Genomic DNA, 24,167 nt, shown 5'->3' with positions numbered 1-24,167 from the left:
TTGTGTCACCTTACCCTAGAATGTATTTGACCACAAGTGTTGTGGCCTCGTTGAGGATAGCAAAGATCTTGCGAAGGGTGTCCGCTGGGTGAAGTCTGTTGTTTATGCCAATAACATAAGCCCATACAATCAGGCCCAATACATTGATTCGTTGAATAAAATGTCTCTTATTCCCCACAGTCTTGTACTATAATATAAAGAAATAGTGTTTAAATCATAAATATTAAAAGGAAAGAGAATACATTATTGATATGCCCTTAATGAAAAGCATACCTGTTGGGAGGTATTGAGGACGATGTTTTTTGGGACAATGTTCCTGTAAAAAAAAACATGCAAAAGTCACATTCATCTGTTGACTTTGAAATGCGGCTTTATCAATTTTGTAGAACACGTGAAACACCAAATTATTTCTGCTTAAGAAAAACATTAATGGATGTGAATTCTGTAGTTCGACGTTCCAGCACTTTCTGAAATGATGTCACGTTTACAGAGAAAACCAGAAATTATGTCAAAATATACAATTTCTTCTCACAGTAGTACATTCAACAAGGAGTCAATCAGCTTGTGCTGCGGTTGTCTTGTCCTGGCATCAACTCCTGGCTCGATGTACAGAACCAGCGTCAACCCTACAACATAATTCACAGTGTCTGCTGTAAGGTTCTCATATACAGTAAGAGCACTTTAAAAAAGTGCTTTTACATGGTATAAAACAGTGAAAAGCAAGAAAATAATTATCAACACGATTATATAAAACAAAGGGTGTTAGAACACCATACTGTGAATGACTGATATAGTTTCAAGGAAACACATAATTTTCACAGTTTTATCGCTCCACCAGGGGGAGACTCTTTCATTGCAGAACAGATCTTGCAGCTCACTCTCCTTTGTCTGATACTCAAATACTGACATCCTGTCTACTAATGAGAATAAAATCCTGTCAGCTGATTAAATAATAATACAAACTCATTACAAAATGACTTTCGTTGCAGCTGTATTGATGTGGGAGACGATACACAGCAGCCTAGTTAACCACAAAGTGAAAGCACCCATGTGGGTTTAGTAGCTGCACTGTGGATTTTTTTTACCACAAATAAACTCACTACTAGTTTGTATATTAATAGCCCTCGCTATCAGCAATCATTGTGACTTGTCAAACACAGGTGTAATGAATAATGTTGATTAGAAAATTCCACTGAGTTGTTCATTGGCCCTATAGTATTGCTGCATACATGCTGCCTTCATGCTGGCTCACTGAGAGTGATAACATCTGCACTTTTGACACGTCAAAATGTCTGCGGTGAGAAAGGTTTAATAAAATATATTCTATATATTCTATATATATAGAGGGACACATTCCTGAAGATCATCATGGAAGAAATTAGTAAATGTGTCACCTGGTTGAAATAGCAGTATTCCCATGGTGACATAGGCTAGTGAATGAGTTTTAAACATATAAGCTCAAGTATAAAATAAAAGGAAGCGTTAAAATGACATATGCATTGTGTGTTTATCAACAAATCGGTATATTTCTGAATAAAAACATTGCATAATATTTCTCTTACCCAAAGTCAAAGACAGAAAAATGGTTGTGATCATGTATCTTGATGCATGTAGTTCAACTTTTCCAGAAAGTCCTATTTTTTTACTACAAACACCTAAAAGACAACATAAGTTACGATCTGCAGACTACAGTTTGGAGTGTAAGTTAGGTCATACACAAGTGTAACATTAAGGGTAGTATAATGGAAAGTGAGGGGAACAAAGTTACATCATAGGAAAAAACAGTTTACCTAAAAATTTAGATTAAACAGTTAAGGTAGTACGGTTTAAGACGAGGTCAATACAAAAGCAGAGGAGCCCTGATGGTAAACGCACGGTCACCTTTAGTTTTTAGCTTTGATTTAAGAACAGCCACATTATCATGTAATTGTGACTCGTGTCCACAGTGGCTGGTGTTCATCAAGTTTTAGACGGACTCCCTTGGAGGTTACTTAGGTTTAATAAGCTTCAACTTGCCAAACCATCAGTATCTTCCTTATAAACGATGTGTCCACTGCATGTTGTAACAGTTAACAGTGTGGGGCTAACAGTTTACTCCTGGGGCTTACCTATTGCCACACCTGTGTAAACGAGAGGAGTGGTCACTACATGAAGCAACCGTAAGTGCAACAATGATGGAAAATGCATGTAGATGTAGATTTGGCTGTATTTGTTGAGAGGCACGAAGAACTTCATCATGAAGCCCAGGAAAAGACCTGTGAGAGAATAACAAGGACATTTTAGAAATTTGATTTTAAAACTAATACAATTCTAAACATCAAATGGTGTGCATTGCTGTCAGGCTGATTCTTTAACACTCAGTTTATGAATCTGATAAATCTAATAATTCAATCGAAAAAAGTTGTATGTTTTGTAAGCAATTGTTGGTGTAAAGCTATTAGGTTTTAACCTACTAGCTACTTAACTAAAACTCGCAATAATGCAGTTACATCCTGGGAAATAAACCTATTTCACCTATAATTTTCCTTGAAGGAGAAATTGGTCCGGTGTTACGGTTTCGACCGTGTTAACTGGCTATTTACATAAGCCAGTTGCAGTTGAGTACAGCTAGTTTACGTAACACGTAATGAACGCTAAACTATTTTACGTAAAACGTAAGTTAGCTCACTCATGAATTCCACAATGTTAAATGTTTTATATCATATATACAATGTATATGAGAAGGGTTGATACTGTATTGAAACATATTTTTTTTCCTTTTTCTTTTATTGTATCCCCGAAAACAACGTTCATTCGTCTGAAAGTCTCCAGTTAACACGGTCCAGCCCCCCCCTCCCCCCTCCAGGCACAGGGGGCCTCGCATGGCAATATTTATTTTTTTATTTTTATTTTTTTTCAACTTTCCGCGACGTAAGTAACGTTTCACAACATCGCTCGTAACTATCCTTTAAAACTACGGATTTCAATAATAAACACATCTCCGTGACCGTGCGGGCATGTAGGAGTCGAACGGCGCCATCTAGATCCTTACCAGCCACCTATAAGTAACTTTAAATTCCGTCAACCGTCGGAGATTTTTCTATTTTACATTTCTGGGTCCAGCATTTCCCCTGTCAAATGGACGATCTTTGATCCACCTCAGACGGCACATGCGCAGTCTACTGAAGAGAATGCGCCCGGGCTGGCTTCTGGGAAATGTAGTTTTCTTATAGAACTTTGACGTTTTTCATTTTTGAACCGATTTACACAGTTTTTCCCCTGAAAAGCCTTCAAATGACCCCGACACTGTTTTTGTGTGGTTTCATTTATTTCATTTTTTGTTGCGGTTTAACAAGCGACCGTGTCACGGTCGCTTGTTAAACCGCAACACCTATGCTAGCTAACGCTAGTTCTTAGTTTAACACCATTCAATCAGCTGAAAATGAAATACAATCGTTTTTATCAATATGTTAAGTGGATTTTGATTGGAATGTTAGCTAAAAACTGTTGTGATCGGGTTCATCATTATCACTTACCCAGAGCAACTGCTACTAGACTGGAATTCAGAATTGCAGTCCGGAAAATCTTCATTTTAAAGCTTTGCGGTTTTCTAAAAAAATGTTAATACAGAGGCTAGCTATTATTGACAGCTTTGTCAAAATACTTCAATATTGTAATAGTGAAATGAGAATAATATATTTTAGTCAACTAAACATGTTATTTTGATAAAGTACTCACCAGATACAATAATGAAAGCTTAGTGTCAGTTAAACAAACTGCTGACTTTTTTATACTGAATTGGGTTGCTAGGCAACAACTTCAATGTTTAAAACTAAAATGGTCGACATATATTGTATAGTTGTGACATCACAGCTGAATACGGGCTGTGTGTATTTCTCCGTGGATTGTATATTACTTTATAGAACTTCGGCCTGCATTATATTTAAAAAACATGAAAATCGTGGACATGGGACCTTTAACCCTGACATATCCTTCTATCTAAATAGTGGTGGAAAACAATGGGTTTTTTTTACAGATTATTAATAATAACCTCTGTTACACTTAAGAATATAACATGTGAGCAGGAACAATAGACAATGTAATAAAGTGATTGTGATTTAATAAAAAAAAAAGATTCAATTTGAGAATACAGTAAGTCTAAAGATTAGATATACTAAATAAAATGGCTTAATGGATTTAAAGAAAGACTCCATCACAATCTTGTATTAGTAAATGTCCTAATTTTGAATAATTATGTCACAATTCTGACAATTCGGAATACAGATAGAATGGTTTAACCTGTTAAAATGATTTGAGATTTTCCAAATGCCATCATTTGATGTAAGGCACTTAAATAATTAATATATTCATTCATTCATTACTTCAACAGGGATGGCAAGACTCGGATGAGTATGAGTGCGAGGAAGCCAGTCACCAGAACCCTGCATGCTCCACACAGAGGTCCTGGTCAGCCAAAACTTGAGGCAGTTCTGAAACTTTGCCGACAGCTGACAATGAGAAAGAGATGGAGACCAACCAACCACTGATCTCATCACCAAATACTGTGAGTACAGAGAGGAACTGGGAGCCTTGTTCAGCTATTTTGGCTACTGAAGTCAACATCTGTGTGCTCATGCCACAGGTATAAGGACTGCTAGAAATACCACTTTTTAAAAAAAATAATCTTAACATGTATGTAGGCACTGAGATATACTTTGTGTGGTCAGCCACAACAGGGAGTCTAGTGAGATGAAGTCAGTCACCAGAACTCAGAAAAAGTAACATACTTATGTAACATATCAAATACAGGACTTTTTCTTGTAACAGATTCTTTCCGTTTGGTTAGTCCTTTTTTTGTAAAGGATCTGAATACTTCCTCCACCACAAGTTCATAACATGTAAAGACAAGTTTGTTCAGGAGAAATTGATTGTTTAATACAAATTGTTTATGAGCTCCTGTTTATTAACTCCAGTGTATTGGTCATGTTAATGGTTATTTAGCGTGACACTTGTGCTTTCACATGCTTTGACACCTGGATTTGTGGACAAATACTGAGGCCATAGAACCAGCAGATCTAATTGTTTTCTCATAAAATTATTTCACAATTTAATTTTGCTTTTCATGTGTGCAATGTCTCTGTAGTCTACCTTGAATCAATTAAATGTCACTCAACAAGGACGCTACAATATTACTGAATTGTATGATAATGAAGTTTGAAGATGGGAAGGAGCTGGTTGGCTGGCCTGAAATCCATGTTACCATGATGCCAACAGGCAGCAGGCATAACACATCCTCAATGTCTTCAAAGTAAAGCAATTTGAAAAGTGATAGTTGTATGTTATTACAATTGTTAAGCATTGTAATACAGACCCGTATTGTGAGCAGCTTACACATGAGCACCGTGTAGGAGGCTGTCGTATAAAAGAAAGGCTTGTGATCAGGGTGGGGTACCTCTGTTTATTGTGCGGTGGTAGTAGATGAGGCTATGAACTCAATGTAGCGCTGGATTAATTTTGAACCAAATTTAGGGGCACAGGAGTTTAGTCACTGGAATCATAAAGCTTTTGGTTACAGTGCATCAGTGTGAACGCACATGAACTCATGCACATAAAAGAAAACTTGACTCAAAAAAAACTACAGGAGGACAGATTTATTTTCTTTGTTCTCCCCATATTTCCTTCCATTGCTCTGTTTGTAGTGTTAAAAAAGAAAAAGAAAAAAAAAAGCATCCAGTGTTGCTTTGTTAACCCTGAGATGTGACGCACTATTGAAACTGGCATATTAAAAATATTGTGGACTTAAAGACCTGAACAAAGGACAACACTGTTTATAATAATATTTTGATCATGTTTATAGTTTCCCAGTTTCACTGGAACTACAGTATAAAAGGATACATAGAGATAAAAGAGTAGATCATTACAAAGATGTACAAGTTTCCATTTTCTTCCCTTCAAACCAGTGTGATCCGTCACAATAGCAAAATCCAACTCACATATTCCCTCTTGCAAAAACTTTTCAGTAACATACATTATCTCTCAATAAAAAAATCAAAATAAAGCTCATTATATACATACTGTACCTCTTAAAAGATAATGATTTTCAGTACATTCATACTCTTGACTTGAACACTCAGTGAATTGCTCTCTCAAACTTCAGAAAGAAACAGTGTGACTGCTCTCTCTCGCTCTCTCTCACACACACACAAAGATTATAGTTAATTTTTCCACTCACTATTTTGAATAGAATACATGGAAGGAGTAACAGGCCAAACTGCAGTTGTTTCACTACATACAAATAATATACTTCAAACGCTTCTATCTTTACACTCTAACCAACAGGTTGTGTCTGAGACTGAGGTTTTACAAAATCAATGTGTCTCAATGTCTCCTAACAATGGAAGGTGTATTAAAAGCAGTATAATAAAAAACAATAATGAATCAGTGCTTTAAAATAAAACATACAATACAGTAGAACGTATGGAGTCAGAGTCTAGTTTTCCCGGTCAATGAACTGCAGGTGGATGGGGGCAGCAGGGCACAGCAGGCCGTGGGTTTTGGCCTTGACATCAGCGGTGAGCGGAGACATGCAAATGTGGAACCTTTGAATGAGCTGCACACGTGGCAAAGACACAGAGAAGTCAATCAGAGTACATTTAAATGCATTTCTCTTGAAGCCAAACATATTTAGTAGCACAGCTGGGAACTTGGACACTTACTCTGGCCATTGAGGTTGGCAGATTCATAAATATTTAAAGATGTTTGTTCTACACCAACTACAATAATTAAAGAATGTCAATTTTCCATGAAACGACTCCACAAAACCCTGACGTTATGTTTAAACTGATTTATTCCGTATTATAAAGTTCATGTTTTTGTCTGTGATTTGTGTTGTAGCCAATGAAGACCTGAAGGTCTGATTGTGAAACTTGCTTAAGTTTGCGCTGGATCTGGCTCATATATTTTATGGCGTCTTGCCCGCCCCATGAGAGCCTAGCACTGTTGTATGCATGACACAAAATAAGACCTTCATTCAGTCATACATATAGGTGAATATTTAGAGACATGTTTGAAGACGCATTGTTTGTAGCCAAGTGATGAATTCCTTACCCTTGTGAGAGCTAGATGCATCTCTAACTCTGCTACTCTCTTGCCAATGCAGCTCCTGATGCCGTAGCCAAAGGGAATTGAGCCAAAGTTGTCGACGCGATCCGTGGAATCTTTCCGTATCCAGCGATCCGGTCGAAAGTCTGAAGAATCGGCAAAGTTCTCTTCGTCGAACGATGTGGAGTAGTGACAAAGGGCCAACTGAGTCTAACAAAGTGAGAGAAAAAAAAAAGGCTGTCAGTTGGGTAATGAAAACAGCTGGACTATTGTATGTGTACAAGAGGGGAAGGGAGAGACGTAGGAGTAATGTAGGCTCAGGTTACATCTGAGCCCACTGTAATGTTTTTGGCTTCACCCACGTTCATGCCTTTTCTGCAACATGCACCCTCGAGGACTCTCATCTATTATGTCTTACCCCTTTGGGGATGAAGTATCCGCCTACAACCAAGTCATCCTGGGTAATCCGTCCGTTTCCAGGGAGAACTGGAAAAAGCCTGCTCCCAGGGAGGGGTACACAAAGACTGTTATTCAACAGCACTATACATTCATCTTCTTGGAAAGTTTAAGTCCAAGATAATTGGAAAAGTAAAAGCCACACACAGAGAAAGATAAAGAAATTAAAGATGTGAACATATTGAACAAAGCGAAAGCCTAACTTTTAAAGTATATGCACCTATTGGTGAGTTGTTTCGAACATTGCAAGTGAGGACAAACCAAAAACTAAAACAAACGTGAGACCTCGACAGTGAAGAAAAAGAAGAAAAAAAACGTAAGATTGAAACTATCCATGCAGTCTGCACCTGAGTGTCTCTTTGACCAACCCTCTGACGAGAGGCAGACTAGGAACATCGTCGGCCGTAGCAACTGCTCCTGGTCCCAGAGTGTTCGTCACTTCCTGAAAGATTTGCTGCTGTACATGCGGGTGCCGTGCCAACAGGTAACTGGCCCAGGACAGGGTGAAGGACGTCTGAGAGAATAGAAAAGGATATCTTATTTATTATTTTTTTTTTTTTTTTAAATCAGTGGTAAACATAACTCTTTGTATGTGTAACATTAGTATTGTTTATTTGCGTTTAAATTAAATCATGTGGAGATTTTGCCTTCTTTTTTTTATGTTTTGCAATAGGTTTGACTGCAATGTAAGCTGATGTCAGAGTTTCTGTGAAGTTGCATAACTGTGTGGCTTTGAGGGAGAGGGTGTTATTCCACGTGCTGTGAGGACACTTGAGTCCACTCCACCAGCTGCACTCAAGAGCTCTTAAGCCACCGGCCTCTCATCCAAATGCACCTTGATTAAAAGGCTCTATTGTTCGACACTTTTCCAACAGCAGCATTGCAGGGTGGGGTTTAAAGCAGTAATGAGGATACGCAGTATTGAAAATAATCCTAATTAATTAGCGCATCACAAGAAACAAATGGAATTTTAAACCAGTCCCACAATTTTATATTTTGTCAGATCTCGCCGTTGTGTGTGTCACACACACACACACACACACACACACACACACACACACACACACACACACACACACACACACACACACACACACACACACACACACACACACACACACACACACACACACACACTTCCCTTTGTCATTAGACACACCCAGATTAGTATTTCCCCTTTCGTGTCTGCTCTAGCAACTTGTTCCCATCATCCCATCTTCTGTTCTCAACCCGTCATTTTTCAGACTCATAAGTCACTGATAAATTAATTTCAATGACGTACGCAGGGGAGCAAATTATCTTCCCTCACTGTACCAAATGCCTTGTTACCCCGACCCACATCTTTTTTCTTTGGCATCCAGCCTATCTTTCCATCCAACCTCCTCCATTTTACACCCATGCATGCCATGATTTATACCGGTGTCTGAGGTCCAGCCTTGTACACCCACCCCCAACATAACACTGAATACACCCTCCAGAGGTCAGTTGAAGGTCAGTATCTTTCACTAACTAATGATCAAAAGAGGCTCTATCCTTGTATAAGCCCCACCATGCTTTTCACTGTTCCATCTCCCTCTTCCCCCTATCATCCCCCCTCTCTCCATCTACACCAACTTGCAACCAATCAACCCCGGCTGGGACAGATGCTGGCAACACCTCAGACAAAGCCAGAGAGGAATCATATGACAAAGGCTCATCCAAAAACAACCCAGAAAGGCTAAGGCTTCCCCCGTCTATCTAACATATATCCTCTTCTAACATCTATCAGACACCCAACTCGTCTTTCTCCCCCGCTTGTGACGCCAGCTTCCCAACCTTTGCGGTTTCATGACAGAGTCACTCTTCCTCAGGCCAACCCCCTTTGTTCTCCCACTCTTCTCACCTCTGCCCACTCTGGGATATAACTCTGGCTGTAGCTAATGTGTCTTGACAGCTCTTGTGTGCACGCTGAGTAAAAGGGAAATGCACCACGGGGTCAGGTAATGGCTCAGCTAAAATCCACCCCCTACCAGGACGTGGCCGTTGCCACAAGTTCAACAAAAACACACACACCCTTTTATCCCTTGGCCCCCAGCTCAGAACAAAACTTCCTACACCCATAATTATCATTAATCTGACAGTACCCATAACAAATTAGGCAGCAACTGTGCACACAGTTCAGGTGCAGATAAAAACACATACCCGTCAAGTGTGCAGCAGTTGGAACATCAAGCTTTATCGGGCAACTGATTTTCAGGAACATTTTGAGTTTCATTTCAAATATCTTTTGTGAACCTCTTTGACTTTCTGTCTATTAAATTGTGTTGTGCGAGGGAGGGGGGTCTGATGACTCAGTGGGCTGACAGCGTATGTCATGTCTCTGCTCCTCTAAAGTGTTTCCCATTTCTCTATTCTTTAATCTGCCAATTAGAAAAAGGTCAAACTTAGCCTCGAAAAAGATACTTCAATGTCATTAAACCAAAAGTCTTCATTATTTGAAATGATGTTGTTTCAAAATCGAAACACAACACAGATGTCTGGTGAAGGAGAAGAAGAAAAAAAAAAAGACAAAAGCTCCCCCTGTGTAGCTCTAACAGACAATGACAAGAAACCAAATCTGAGTGAGAACAAGTTTGTCAGTGGGATACTGTGTAACCTCCCGATTCACTGCGCTGACCCGACGCTGGCACAGCCACACAGGCATGGACGTGGCGCCAGAAACCCAACCCCTGAAACTCAAGACTGAAATACACACACACACAAACACAAACTCCCAACCCCTCCAGCTCCTCCAAAAAAACCTCTACACTCCTCAAAGCCCTCCATGCACATGGAATTAAAGACACACACACACACACACACACACACCGTGTCGACCCCAGCCAGTAGCATCTCCGTTAAATTGGCGTAGATCTCCTCCATGGTCATCTCCTTGGTAATTAGCAAGTGTGTGAGCAGTCCCCCCTTCACATCCTCTCCCCGCTCCAGCTGTGCCTTGATCTCGCCAAGCCTCTTATCAACGTGTAAACGGCCTGGAATCAGACGGAGTAAAACAAGTTGGGATGAATGGAAAAGGTGGGGAGGGGGAGAAGGGGAGGTGAAAGAGAGTAGTGAAGGAAATGGAAAAAAAAGAAACTGAGACCGTAACAGAGGGGCCCCTTACTCCCACAATCCCATGATAGAGCAGTAGAGATTTATATGCAAATCAAAATTCTTTTCTATTGATGCCAGGCTATTTACTTGAAAAGAAACAAAACAGGTTTGCAAATGCTGAACCAGAACCAAGATGTACCTTTTTTCAAAGTACCACAGAGAAAGCATTATCTAACATATTTACACACTGAGAACTGTTTTATAATGATGTTCGGAGGAAGTCATTCTGGAAACATGTGAAGTGGTACTTTCTCTCTGCCTCCAACTGTTTTTTGGACGATGCAAAAGTTCCTATTGTGTGCCTTTTAAAAAGTCCACAGCTTCCTTAAAAGCCCCTCCAGTCATCCTGAAAAAAAGCACAGGGAATCTTGAAGCATTACTCTGATTTACCATGGAGAGTGCTCCTGGGAAAAAGTTGTATAATTTCTTCTGTGGCTCTGGAGAAGCTTGGTCAAGTCTGACTCAGGATTTCTCTACCGATCTGCTTCAATTTAGTACTTTACTGCTGGAAGGCACTTTTATTATGAAAGTACTGCAGGCAGATAATCCACAGGCACATACAAGTATACTAAAAAAGGTTGTCGTTTTTGTGCCTATGACTGCACTTACTGAATTTGAAGAGGCCATCCCAGGAGAGACAGAACTCCAACCATGGTTTGGGGATGACGGGTCGGAGCCACTTGGGGATGGCCCCGGCATACATAGTTGTCTTGAAGGAGCTGAACATGAGGTGCAGCGCGCTGATGTAGTCTTGGGTTTCCTGGGGAATCTCATTTTCCAAACAGCCTAATCGGGTCTCGTACAAAATGGCTGCTACACCTGTAAGGACAATGGCAGGGAAGAGGGAGACATAGTTTGAATAATTGTTTTTGTACGGTTGGAAATCTGCAAGGATTCCTTCCCATCCCGTGTTCCTGAAGTCTAACTGGAATGTAACACAGGTGCATCACAATGTGCACAGGGTTTATTTGTATTTTTCCTCTCTCTGACATCACCTCTATCTGCCTACATTTTGTCCTCTCTGAAGGCCCCCCCCCCCCACCATACCTAACCTACACCATCCTTTTCAAATCAGTCTTTTCCAACATCCTAGTCATTCACAAACACCCTGTGTAGGATATCTACCAACCTTCCATGGCATATTTGAAGAAGAGGTCATTCACATTGAGTACAGTTGCTCCGTCAGGCTCCTGGGTGCGCAGAATACAAACTCTCTTGATGAGGTCATCGACCACTTCGTTCACATCATCAGAGAAGACTGCTACATCACGGGGACGCATGATGAGCTGCCTGAGCACGCTCCGCATCTTCAGCCAATCGTCTCCCTCACTGGAGAACAGCACACAAGAGACAAGCTGACTATTTGGCATCCCTTTAGTGTCGTTTTGTAATAATGCAGGACATTCGCAGATGTATTTGGAGGAAACAGGCTTGTTTTCATGAAGAATGTTAGTGGTGAAGCTGTTGAGTTTAGCTTCACCACTACTATCATTTTGAGTATTGACGCCAAAAGAGTTCATAGAAACAAAAAGCAGACTATTGAGAAGTAAAAGGGTATCCATACTATGAGTGAGCCAACCCTGGACATTAGCTAAATCCATCTACACATATGGAAATCACAAATTTTAGGAGGTCCTTGAACTCCAAAAAAAAATATCAAAGGTTGAAGAGTGACTCACGCTGAGATAAGGCCAGTGGAACTGCCTATCATGTCTCTGTACTCCTTCCAGGACTCCATATTCGCTCTCTGAGGTGCCACGCCCTCAGCCCTCAGTACCTCAGCCACCAAGTCACGGTCGGCCACTGACACCACCAGCTGGGGCCCAAAACGGGATTTGAAAATTTTGCCATACTTCTTCCTGTGCTCCAGCTATAAAAGCAGTAGAAACACACAGACGCATACAAACAAAATCACATTTGTTTCTTTTGGGGGGCAATCCAGGACTGATTTCACTCTTTTAGACAGACAGATAATTTATCAAATCTAAATGTAATGTAACGCAGGATATGTGTATGCAGATACAGGCCATTAGGTTAAATATATGATTTAGCTCGGAAATGTTAATGTATTTTTGATTGTATCCGATTGATGTGGATCAAGTCATAATGGTAAAGATAAGGAAGGCAGAGATCTCCAGTAGATCCAGTTTGTTACAATGGCCTTACTTAAATCTTCATTTAGCCACAATCCTAAAATACTAACCTTTCTTTATCTGAATGCTGGAGTAAGTCTGGATGTTAATGTCTGGGGGCTGCACCGATGATGATTAAATTAGGACAGAAAGAGGGCTTTATCTAAATCTTTACGGTTCTTTTTAGATATGTCATTATCAGTTTGGGTCCGCTTCCTTGAAGATGAGCCACTACTTGTCCTGACACCATCACAAGAAATATGGAACAAAACGGTACATATTTTGTATGCTGTTTTTGTACGTTTTTTTCATGCTGATTGACATCTGGGCTTGGCTAATTTCTTATTACAGCTTTTTAAAGGTTTTCTCTACAGACTGATAGCAAAGCGATTTACAACAAGATTATGTGTTGTATATTGTAATGGAGATAACGCCTGCAGTGTAGCATGAAACCCCCTTACACACTGCTGGAATGGAAAGCTGACCAAACTCTTGGTGCACTTTTACGCAACTGTCTGTGCCATTTTACGCATAGGTGGCACATTTGGCTGACGTTGAGAATACGTGGCTCACGGCCATCGGTAAAACGCAAATAAATGATTTAACCTAGCATACAAGACGAGAAAAAGCACAAAGAAAGCTAACGTTATATATGGACAACATTACCTGAATTTCATGAATTCTGCTAAACCCGTCTCTCCAGATGAACTCGATCAAGTTGCCGATGGTGCTGGGTCCAGGCATCTCCTTCAGGGTCATGATTCGGGTTTTCTTGCCGACATCTTCCGGTGTGATCAGTCTGTCAGGCATGGCCTCTTCTCCAGCTGCGGAGATCCCAGAAGCCTCGCTGGCTGCCGACTTGTGCACGGCGCGTAAAAGGAACAGCTGCTTCTTTAGCCGGTCGCCTTGAAGAGTCTTCCAATATGCGGCCGTAAAATTATTCAGGGTTGCCATTGTTTGGACACTTGTTTGGTGGTTCTGTGCTCAAGAAATCTGCAAACGCATGTCCTTGGCACACGCAAACACACTCTTCCCCGAACGGTAGAGCTAATGTTAGGCGGGAATGTATTATGGAACGCTTTTAAAGGGTCGCTTGTACGAGTGCAGAAGTGGAAGAGGATTGGATGTTGGCTTCAAAAGAAGGGAGGGATAACTCTGTATTCGGGTGTGGGCGTTTCCCCAAAAGGCCTTATTTGGGAAAGGAGTGCGCTACAATTTGCCTAAATATACTTACATCACAGCGATCAATCAGTGTGTGTGCACGTGCACAAGCACACAAGCACACACACACACACACACACACACACACACACACACACACACACACACACACACACACACACACACACACACACACAGACATTGAATCAATGTGAATGTGATTAATGTTAGATAAGGCTAATTTGCATGTTTACATAAATCATACAACAACAAAGGACAATCCCTCCACAGTTTACCTGAACGTAATCTCGATCAACATTCAGATTGAGACAGATTGCAAAAAAAAAAATATATATATATATATATATATATATATATATATATATATATATATATATATATATATACACATTTAAATCTGTAGCTCATAGAGACACGAGATGTGAGCTTTAATGCAAGCATAACATTTCTCTTGAGGCTTTCCAAAACATAAATGGCAGATAAACCCTGAACTCATCACTTGTATTACCTTTCTGGCCAACGCAATCACTGAGCTAAATCAGCTATATTTGGCTTTCTTTTTGAGTTGACAATCACAAGTGACTCACAAGCCATGCTTCAATTATTAGGATGTGAATCAGAGGACTTCATATCATGTTTTCTCTGTATCCCCCCCGCCACCACCTCCTGTTACATATGTGCTTTAGTTGAAAGGCCCTCTCTCTCTCTCTCTCACTCTCCACCTCAGCAGAAACATTAATTCAAAACATAATTACTACTGATCACACCTTAAACAAGCCCAAAATCTCAACAGGGATTAATCTGAGCGGGCCAAAGAAAGGGTGAAACAGGTTAGTGGCGAAAAAGAGGTGGGCATTTTACCACTCGGCACAAGGCAGCTTGCACAAGGAACCAGACTGAATGTTGTTTTTGAGATGACTTCAAATCATTCACCAGCAGAGGAAGTAGACCCCAACCCCTCACCAATCCAAGTGTTTACTCATGCCAAGCACATTCAAATAAATTGGTCTGCTGTGATGAGTGATGAGTATCCAGTAGTCCCTAGTGTCACAATGATTGCTGGCAGGGACAAATCATTTATTATATCTTTTTAACTTTTGATTTTGAATGTTGGCATGCTCTATTTGGCTTGTGTCTGTTAAACACCACTTTATATAACTTAAATATTTATTAATAATTTCTTGACAGTTTAACATTCATTTTAGCCTCCTACATTTACAGATGTAATGATTTGAGACTTGTAAAAAACACACACAAAAATAAAACAAAAAGAGCTTTTATTCTTTTTACATAACATAATTAGAAAAAGTGAAAGGTGGATGCTCCAGAACAAAAAACATATTAATCAACTAACATAAGAAAACAGATTATTGTGACGTGACATTTTACTGACAAAATAATAACAGGACAAGGGTTATTCCACACTATCCTCATAGTCCATATGTATTATTATTTCTGCCTAACATTGTTCTGTTGTCTTGTTGAAAGTGAGTCCGTCTTGAGGTGTCGGGGTGTGAGGCAGTGCATCTACTTTCTGAAGCGCTTGAACAGGGGATGAATGCCTTTTCCTAATGCGGCTTTGCTGCCTCGATATTCCATGTACACTGTGTCATCTGCACCGGACATGGAGCTCATGGTTCCTGTTCGCCTGGAGAACTGTTTAGGAAGCAAGGGGGGGGGGGGAGTGAGAATAGTATTGTATACAATAGCACAACGCAAAGGCAATTAAGTGTATGTGCTTTCTGAGTCCAGGTTCAGCAAAGACCCTCACCTGTGGTCGTCCACCCAGCTCCCCCGCCACCAATTCCTCCTCAGCGTCCAGGTCTGAAGCAGCTAGAACCTTCTGAAGCAGCTGCTGTTGCTCATCCTTCGTGGAGAACATTAGGTCCCCTTCCTCCATTCCGGCCAACTTTGTGATCACCTATGAAAGAAAAGAAACAGGACATCATAGAGATGGTATTTGGAAATGGTACAAGAATGAGGCGTCGCATAAATGAGGACCAACGATCAGGTACACACTTTTTGTAATTCATGTTCCCATTTGTCCTGAATATTTTTTTTCACAAATGCTTTAAAACAAATAGATTGAGGCATTTTGTCATTTGATATGAACTCTATTTCTCTTGAATAAACTGTGTAGAGGCCCATCTACAACAGAGCGGGTGAAGTCTCTGTGAGAGGAAGATTCTTTTTCTGAAACCAGTTTCTATCCTGGTTCATGGATAAATGTGCGGTGCAATCCGAGGGGAAGACATAAATAAGTTCAAATTGTGTGAAGATGACAAGTTGTTGCAGTGGTGAACAAACCTTAAAGCTGTAACCTTGGTCCACCAGGAACCTCTGCCTCTTGGTGGAGTAAGCCATCTCCTGGGTGTCCTGGGACACCAGTGAGTAGAAGTATGCGTTGTACTCCTCTGCTACCATTCCTAAACAAGCAGATAGATAGACAAAACCGCTACATTAGCATGTTTCATGCATAGGCGAACAAGATGTGTTGTTGTTGTTTTTTGCAGATAGACTGACCTTTCTTGGCTCGTAAGACTCGACCAAGCCTCTGGGCCTCCTGTCTACGTGATCCACCGTGAGAGGAGATCTGGATCAGAACGTTGGCTTCTGGCAGGTCGAATGAGGTGTCTCCAACCTGTTCATAGAAGAACATGTTTCTGATTTGATATCATGTGTTTCAGAATGGGGTAAATGTCTTGAAGAGGAGGCCAGCAGGATACTGGAATGTCATTTCAAATCGGATTTAACTGTTAGCGTCCATATAAACCCACCGAGGGACAGAAAACACCTGAGACCAGGCAAATGAAACACTCAATCAGTCGTCTAATACAGTGGTATGCCACCTACTGTCCACAAGGGGGCACATGGCTGAATGAGTATGGTCCATATTACTGTACATTGAGGAAATCAATAATAGTTTGATTGGTCTACCTTGGAGATGAAAATGGTGTTGATCTTGGGGTTGTGTTTGAAGTTCTGTAAAATCTGCATTCGTTCCCCCTGAGAGGTTGGACCATAGATGTAAGGCCTGGAGATGAAAAATCACAACAGAATTTTTAAAAAAAACTTCAGAAATCGTGCCCGAACAGGCAGTCCACCGAAGTATTCGAAATGCTGCTCTTGTTGTCAATAACTTACTTGTTGAGGCGAATGGCGTACTCCTTCAAGGCAAAGACGTTGTCAGCGAAGACCATGATCTTGTCATTGCGACGCTCGTGGAAGCGAATGAGAAACTGGCAAGCGCGGAACTTATTGGGGTTCATTGTATAAAACAGGATGCGCTTCTTCGTCTTGATGGACACGTACTCCCTGTAAAACTCTGGAGACATCGGGCACCACACCTGAAGCACAGACATGGCTACATTGCTCAGACAGCTTCATCAATGTGGAACATGCTCACTTGTACTTGTTATGTTGAATCTTTACTGCAGCTACATCGGTCATGTTATATTGAGGTTCATTAAGGGTCAACTCTAGTTCACAAGAGGCACCAACACAAATTATTCAACTTTTTGCACATTGCTCCATATGGCAAGTCTATCGAATCTATCCAGAGAACTTGATCAACACTAGTTATAAATATAATGTGCATGTTCCTTTATCTAAATGTATTGTATTAATATTGGAAAGACTTACCTCTGCGCACTGGACTTTGGCAATGTAGCCATTGTTCTGCAATTCCATCCAGTTGGCCTCAAATAGTTTAGGCCCAATTAGGAAATTCAGGTCCACAATCTTGTCGTCTTCCCTGACCAGTGTGGCAGTGAGCCCCATTTTGCAATGTGCCTGGACAATGGTCAGAACCCGACGAAACATCTTGGCTACAGAGGAAGCACAAAATGATGTGGATTATATCACTAAATTAGGCACCTACATCCCATTGTATCCCAAACTATTACTTCAAAATACTCTTCGCATAACGCTGTCACATTGGAACGAAATATTCAGTTGTCTGGAAAACTGATGTGCAGTAACAGCTCACCAGGGATTGTGTGCACCTCATCCAGGATAATGAGTCCCCACTCCTGGCTCCGCATCCACTCCATGACTCTCTCGGCCTCCCAGGAGCGCTTGGTGGTGTGGCCCAGCATGGAGTAGGTGCTGATGGCCACTGAGCAGCCGATGGGCTTGTCCTTGGCGTCTGAGGTGAAGCGGCAGATCTGAGAGTCATCGATGGTGGACCACATCTTGAACTGAGCCTTCCACTGCTCCACTGACACCGAGGAGTTCCCCAACACCAGGCAGCGTTTACGCACTGTGCAAGCCGCTGTCACGCCCACCAGGGATTTTCCCGCTCCTGCAAAGCAAAAGGGAAATAAAATATTCAAACATACAAGCTTTTTTACACACAGGATACTAACAGTTGGGATGAGGGTGTACGCCTACATTAAGGCTACCAAGTTCAGCAGTCAATCCCTTGTTTCTTATGAGCAAAGCAAATATTTGTAATAATTGATATCCCATATTATTTCATTTTCAAGTTCTACCATTTTTTTGCCTTTTCAAGACTGTATTTTGATTGTGACGAAATGCTTTGTCCTTTCTGTTTTGTCACTCAATGTTCCGTCCTCCATCGTGTGCAGTAAGCCAGCTGTCTCACCGCAGGGCAGCACGATGACCCCAGAGCGAGCGCGTCCATTCCCAAACATCTTGCGCAAACTCTTTTCCTGGTAGGGCCGCAACACAGCAGTGGGCTTCAGGTCTATGTTGATGTCTGGGTTGACTGTGTCATTGCGAAAGTCGTACTCGGCCAGGAGGGGGTACTCCATCGTAATACAACGCTTCTGCAGCTCTTCGATCATCTCCTACACCAGATCAGAGGAGAACCATTCAGTGTAGGGCACACAAATAGGATTTGAAACATGGTGCTTCATTTGAAATGAAGCCACAAAACATAAACAGAATACATGCCCAGCAGTAATGTAAAATGATTTACTCATGAACCTGCAAAAGAAACAGAACAGAAATCGGAGGTGTACCTGGCGGATCTCAAAAGACACAGTCTGAGTCTCTTCCTCCTCCTCTTCTTCTTTATCCATCTGCTCATAGTAGCTGAAGATGTCCTCAGGGACCTGCTGGGTTGAGGTTTGTCCATCGTCGGACTGTTGTGTGCTAGAAGTACCCCCCTTTTCTTCAATAGACTTTGAAATCTTTCAGGAGACACAAAGTGACATTTTTCATGACCAGGACAACAGTTTTCTACATGACATGACATATTGCTTTCTAGTTAGATGGTATCATAATTGAGCCCAATATGAATGTTTGGTTCCAGCATCACAAGACGTCTTTCCTCACATCATTAATACTATTTTGTGTGCATTTTACACACAGGTTTAAAATCTTGATTGTGCTGCCATTGAGCGGTAGCTGCAGCATCTGCCCCCAACCTGTTAAGTAGAGCACATCACAATGCAATATAGTGCAACATATTGGTGGGGGTTCACACCAATAACGCAACATTGTAAATCTTCTTTGGTGGAAGATTCTGTAGAATTGTTTAATCTTTTGCATCTGCATCTTCACCCATTATTACCATTTATTACTTTAATGTTTGTGAGTGAACATTTTGGATGGTATACCAATGACTTGCTCTGGACGATTTCAGTAATAAGCTCAGTGTCCGCTCCGTCTGCAGTGCGGAGACGACAATCACGGATCACAGTGTCCTGCAGAAGCCGCTGGATCACATCAGGGAAGGCACTTTCAACAAAATACCTGAAGGAAGACAGGCAGCACAGTTTAAGAAGAGCACTGACGGGATGATTCATTATGGAAAGACCGAAGGGAAAGGTCGCTAAAGAGATTTTACCTATTGTGCTTGAGCACTAGCTTGACTTTGCCATAGCTCACCGTGCAGAGCTGAGAGAAGGAAAGGAATTAAGTGCAATGAATAAATAACTACATTAGCACACCTGGCACAAACAAATATATCCATGTGGAAATTGTCCTCTCCTCTAAAAACACAAGACACTCTCTTATTCAGACCTTAATGAACTGCACGATTCCATCTGGCACAGAGGTCTTGCTGAGTTTCTGCAGGTATTCTACAATATCAGAGGTCTGCAGCCCCACGCTGACCGCTGCGTACAGGGAATAGGCCGTCAACTTGTACTCGTGGATATGGTTAGGCCTGCACACTGGCTCGGCAATGGCCACCATGAAGTCCTGGGCGTACTTGTACACTGGTGAGAAGGCTTCCAAGAAGATGTGTCCATCTGGAGCCTGGAGGAGAGAAGAAAAAAAAAAAAGAGGATGAGAAGAAAAAAAACAGAGAGCCAGAAAGAGGAGCACAAGTTGTGAATAAATAAAACTGTCTCAAGTGAGGAAATCAACAATCCAAAGACGTCTTACCACCCAGAGGGGGCGTGAGGAGTTATCATTCTTTAACATCATCTGAACACGGTAGTCTTTGGCGCCATACTCATCCAGTTTTGTACTGGACTCCTCCACGTGTTTCCCTGCAGCAGCAGGTATGGCTTCCTGAGACTCGCTGCCCACGACCTCTTCTTCCTCTTCTTCTTCCTCATAGACACGCTTTTTGGACTTCTTGTCTGTGAGACCACAGCATGAGTGAGAAATCATGTTCAGCAATAAAGGTGGACAAATAACAGACAACAGAAATATATTGATGTGAATTATCTTGTTTGAGGGTTTTAGCAATATCACAGTATATCATTTACTCTTTTTAAACCCAGTTATTTTAACATGTGTTTTATAGGAACATCTTTCCTTTACTAACATTACAGCTTGTTCTGTTCTCTAACTATAAGCTTTTTGCTAGTATGCAATAGTTTTAACATGAGAGCACACAGCTATATAAACAGGAAGCTGTGTGCTTTATTACACACGCGTTTTAGTCATGTCCCCATTCCTGCGTTTTGAATGTAGACTGTGTTTTATACTCTTTTGTACAGATATCACCTGGAGTTACACCTTTTCACTACAACTGCTACCATTTAACAAGGCATAGTAAAAGGAGGCGTTCAGGGACTCCAAATGCAAAACTAAAGTGTGGTCAGCAATACACATCAGGGACATGTGAGGGTTCAGTACACATTATCTTCAACTCTTCCACAGTGAGCTAACAGTGAGCTATGTGAAACCGGAGCTAGCATTACAAACTCACCCCGATCTCCTTTATCTTTTTTACCCATTTTATAAACTCTTAAATAGGCGATTTATCTAAAAACATGACCGGCATATCTTCATAATATGTCTGATGTCCTCCTGGAAGTCCACAAAGCTGGACTGCATTGTGGAACGACTGCTGCTACGACACAATACCAGAGTCAAGTAGACTAAAATAATGTAGATACCTTACTTCCGGTCTCTGCCTTCAAAATAAACTTTTTTAGATCTTGAAACAAAAGGCGTTACAAATACAGAGAAGTATTCTGAAATAGTAACTATAGAGTTATATATTATTCAGTTTTAGAAAAGAGACAATAAACAAACATACTAACATGTTAAATTACATAATTTGACTTTATTTATTAATAATACTTTTTTAATTGTACTACACCAAAGTGTAGTTCATTACTAATTATCTCCATTAATTGGTGTAATTAATGCACGTCAAAGGTGTAGATGACTGCATGTTTAAAATTGCAAGCAAACTCTCAGGATACGGTAATGTCTTGTGCTTTTATTCTTGAAGCCCACTAGCAGTTTAATTTCCGCCAACTTGACTCAGCTGAGGCCTGACTGTTTACTTCCCAAGTCAAAGGTCAAATTCGTCCTTCGAGGTTTCTCTTGTCTATGGAGCGGCCTTTCCTTTTTCCTTTTTCTAAAACTTTAATATAAATTGCTGAAACTACGTGAGCGAGTCCTCCGTGTCCAATATGTCGTCCGATAAACCAATGGGACCTGCTGTACCCCGGATGCTCAGAAAGGAAGAGAGCGACGAAGACTCTGATTCCGACGATGGATGTAAGTAACGTTAGAGGATAAAATACGTCGCTCTTTCCGTGGTAGTTGATGTTATATTGTTTGTGTCTGCCTTAGTCTCTGGCCCCGCTTTGCCTCCCGGCTATAAACGGGGAGAACCGTCGAGCTCCTCGGATGACAGTGAACCGGAGGTTTCGACCAAAAGAGCGAAAACACAACACACAGCTGCAGAAAGATCTGCAGAAAAGTAGGTTCATATAATGGACTAGAAGTTATAGAAACATAGGCCTCAACAAACAAAATGGTAATTTGTGTTTCTTTTTAACAGGGTGGAGAACAAAAAGGTACTGCAAACAGATGATGATTGGTATTTTGGACCAGCCTTACCACCAGGATTTAAGAAACAACAGAGTTCACCAGAAAGGTGGTTCATTATTCAAGTTCATTATTTATGTTGTGGATAAATAGTCAAATATGGAAGCTGTAAATGTAATTGTGTTCCCTCAGGCCACCTGTGCTGGGACCAGCATTGCCTCCTGGGTTTCGCAGAGCAGCATATGAAAACGACGATGATGATAAAGATGGTGAGGATTTCCCAGGGCCTGCCCTACCCCCTGGCTACCGGGCGGAGTCCTCCAGCAGCGAGGCGGAGGACGAGGACGTGATTGGACCCATGCCGCCCACAGAGCCTATTGAAGACTCAGTGGCGAAGGACTTTGAGCGCAGAGCCCGCAGGATGAAAGACAAGCTGACGGGAAATGTGAGTCCTACCTCCCTGCAGAGTCTACACTGTAAAAACTCTTAAGTTACACGCATGCAGATTGACCTCTCAAGCGGAGGAAGTATAATGGCAGAGAAAAACACTTTTTCTAAAGTATCTGGTGCAAGGGAGTCCTGTTCCTTTCCTATGTCTTTTTTAAATTGTCCTCCTCTGCGGCCTGAATTTGTCCCTGTGTGTATTTCTGTGCGAACAGAACTCTCCTGAGGTCCAGGCCAGAGAAACATGGATGACAGAACTCCCACCAGAACTGCAGCACATTGGCTTGGGGGCTCGGACCTTCAAGAAGAAGTCGGGTCCAGAGAACAAGGATCGCTCTGTGTGGACGGATACGCCAGAAGACACGGAGCGCAAGATTGTGGTATTTAACGCAAAATAACTTATCCTTATATATTGAACATGTTGTAGCTTATATATTACTCTACCTGCATTTCATTGGTTTATTCTTAACCAATAGGAACGCCTTGAGAAAAAGAAGAAGGGTTTGGTGGAGGAAGTCGATGTCCCTAAAATGTCCTGGAAGGACGTGGAAATGGCAGGGAAAGTGTCTAAGTATAACGTACGTGGTAGTACCTCAGCATTCTTTTATCCTACGTGTCCCCATATTAAATTACTGCTAAATGTAATTGTTCACATTAAACTTGGGACTAAAGTTTTTCTATCCACCTCCTGTTATCAGGAGACTAAACGTGCTGAGTCTCTGGTGAGTATGCACACAAAGAAGATGAAGGAAAAAGCAAAGGAGAAGGTTGACGCACCAGTGGAAAGGAGAGCATTCGATCGGGATGAAGACCTGCAGGTTAATCGCTTTGATGAAGCGCAGAAGGAGCGGCTGCTGAAGAAATCTCAGGAACTCAACACACGATTCTCCCACAGCAGGGACCGAATGTTCCTGTGACAAATGGTCAAAATGTAAAAACTGGCAGACTGCAATTTACATTCTGGCTGTTGAATTTTTCATACATGTTTTGTAAATTATGGGCTATGTTTGTTTAGATTCTCATGTGTTACATAAATGGGGAATCAAATTGAGCTAAACTGGACTAAACAGACTGGGCGCAAAGCTAATGTTTCAAACAGATTCAAGCTATTATAAAGCAGCAGCCAGTGGAGCTTGCATTATTTTTGCAGTAGACACTGTATTAGTCTCCTGGGGGTAAAATGGGAAGAAATGCTGAAATAAATGACATATTTTACCTACATTGATATACAGTGATTGATTTTGTGAAAAACATTTTGTACTGAATAGATTTCTGTAAAATGGATACACTGAGTATGAATGATAGGTTCATTAAATTTGTTTCAACCTTTTATATGTTTCATTATTATCCATGCATTATTATTTGTGAATGTTCCTCTCGCTCTCGATATATATATATATATATATATATATATATATATATATATATATATATATATATATATATATATATAATATATATTTATTATTTATTTGTATTTTCTTTTTTTTAAGAATAAAGTGCACGTACTGGTCAAAAGTGAAGAAAGTACAC

At 41.0% G+C, this 24,167-nt stretch overlaps 3 protein-coding genes across 3 annotated transcripts; 1 reads left to right on the top strand and 2 right to left on the bottom strand.

The window, feature by feature from the left end:
- Positions 1-5,726: 5,726 nt before the first annotated feature.
- On the bottom strand, positions 5,727-13,754 carry cyp27c1 (cytochrome P450, family 27, subfamily C, polypeptide 1; the record flags this gene model as incomplete). The annotated part of the gene is made up of 9 exons (XM_079216686.1): positions 5,727-6,589; positions 7,087-7,290; positions 7,499-7,577; positions 7,884-8,050; positions 10,384-10,547; positions 11,278-11,487; positions 11,798-11,997; positions 12,348-12,538; positions 13,467-13,754. 9 exons carry the CDS (start codon positions 13,752-13,754, stop codon positions 6,470-6,472), a joined length of 1,623 nt encoding a protein of 540 aa, XP_079072812.1. The 3' UTR covers positions 5,727-6,469.
- Positions 13,755-15,242: 1,488 nt separating this feature from the next.
- Positions 15,243-20,435, bottom strand: ercc3 (excision repair cross-complementation group 3). Its single transcript, XM_079216692.1, has 14 exons — positions 20,340-20,435; positions 19,974-20,210; positions 19,798-19,847; positions 19,568-19,703; positions 18,968-19,138; positions 18,589-18,793; positions 17,971-18,285; positions 17,625-17,809; positions 17,127-17,329; positions 16,920-17,016; positions 16,506-16,623; positions 16,290-16,408; positions 15,754-15,903; positions 15,243-15,638 (listed from the first exon to the last, which is right to left on the bottom strand). Exons 1-14 carry the CDS (start codon positions 20,379-20,381, stop codon positions 15,510-15,512), a joined length of 2,157 nt encoding a protein of 718 aa, XP_079072818.1. The 5' UTR covers positions 20,382-20,435; the 3' UTR covers positions 15,243-15,509.
- A 1,369-nt stretch (positions 20,436-21,804) lies between these two features.
- Positions 21,805-23,954, top strand: gpalpp1 (GPALPP motifs containing 1). The gene is made up of 7 exons (XM_079216688.1): positions 21,805-21,917; positions 21,993-22,122; positions 22,204-22,299; positions 22,383-22,635; positions 22,850-23,014; positions 23,111-23,212; positions 23,333-23,954. The coding sequence occupies exons 1-7, from the start codon at positions 21,830-21,832 to the stop codon at positions 23,549-23,551; spliced, it is 1,053 nt and encodes a 350-aa protein (XP_079072814.1). The 5' UTR covers positions 21,805-21,829; the 3' UTR covers positions 23,552-23,954.
- The last annotated feature ends 213 nt before the right edge of the window (positions 23,955-24,167 follow it).

This window comes from Taurulus bubalis, assembly GCF_910589615.1.
Source record: "Taurulus bubalis genome assembly, chromosome: 4".
In the NCBI taxonomy this organism is placed as follows: Eukaryota; Metazoa; Chordata; class Actinopteri; order Perciformes; family Cottidae; genus Taurulus; species Taurulus bubalis.
Note: the sequence above shows the minus strand (reverse complement) of the source record. Positions and strands in the feature narration are given on the sequence as shown.

Bases quoted from the DNA above. Each gene is read 5' to 3' on its own strand.
- gpalpp1 (XM_079216688.1), top strand. From the start codon at position 21,830: ATGTCGTCCGATAAACCAATGGGACCTGCTGTACCCCGGATGCTCAGA. The intron at 22,300-22,382 runs GTGGTTCATTAT...GTGTTCCCTCAG, and splicing joins CAACAGAGTTCACCAGAAAG to GCCACCTGTGCTGGGACCAG. The intron at 23,213-23,332 runs GTACGTGGTAGT...TCCTGTTATCAG, and splicing joins GGAAAGTGTCTAAGTATAAC to GAGACTAAACGTGCTGAGTC.
- ercc3 (XM_079216692.1), bottom strand. From the start codon at position 20,381: ATGATGTTAAAGAATGATAACTCCTCACGCCCCCTCTGGGTG. The intron at 20,211-20,339 runs GTAAGACGTCTT...TCTCTCCTCCAG, and splicing joins CCTCACGCCCCCTCTGGGTG to GCTCCAGATGGACACATCTT. The intron at 19,139-19,567 runs GTATACCATCCA...GTCTCCTGAAAG, and splicing joins TCGTCCAGAGCAAGTCATTG to ATTTCAAAGTCTATTGAAGA.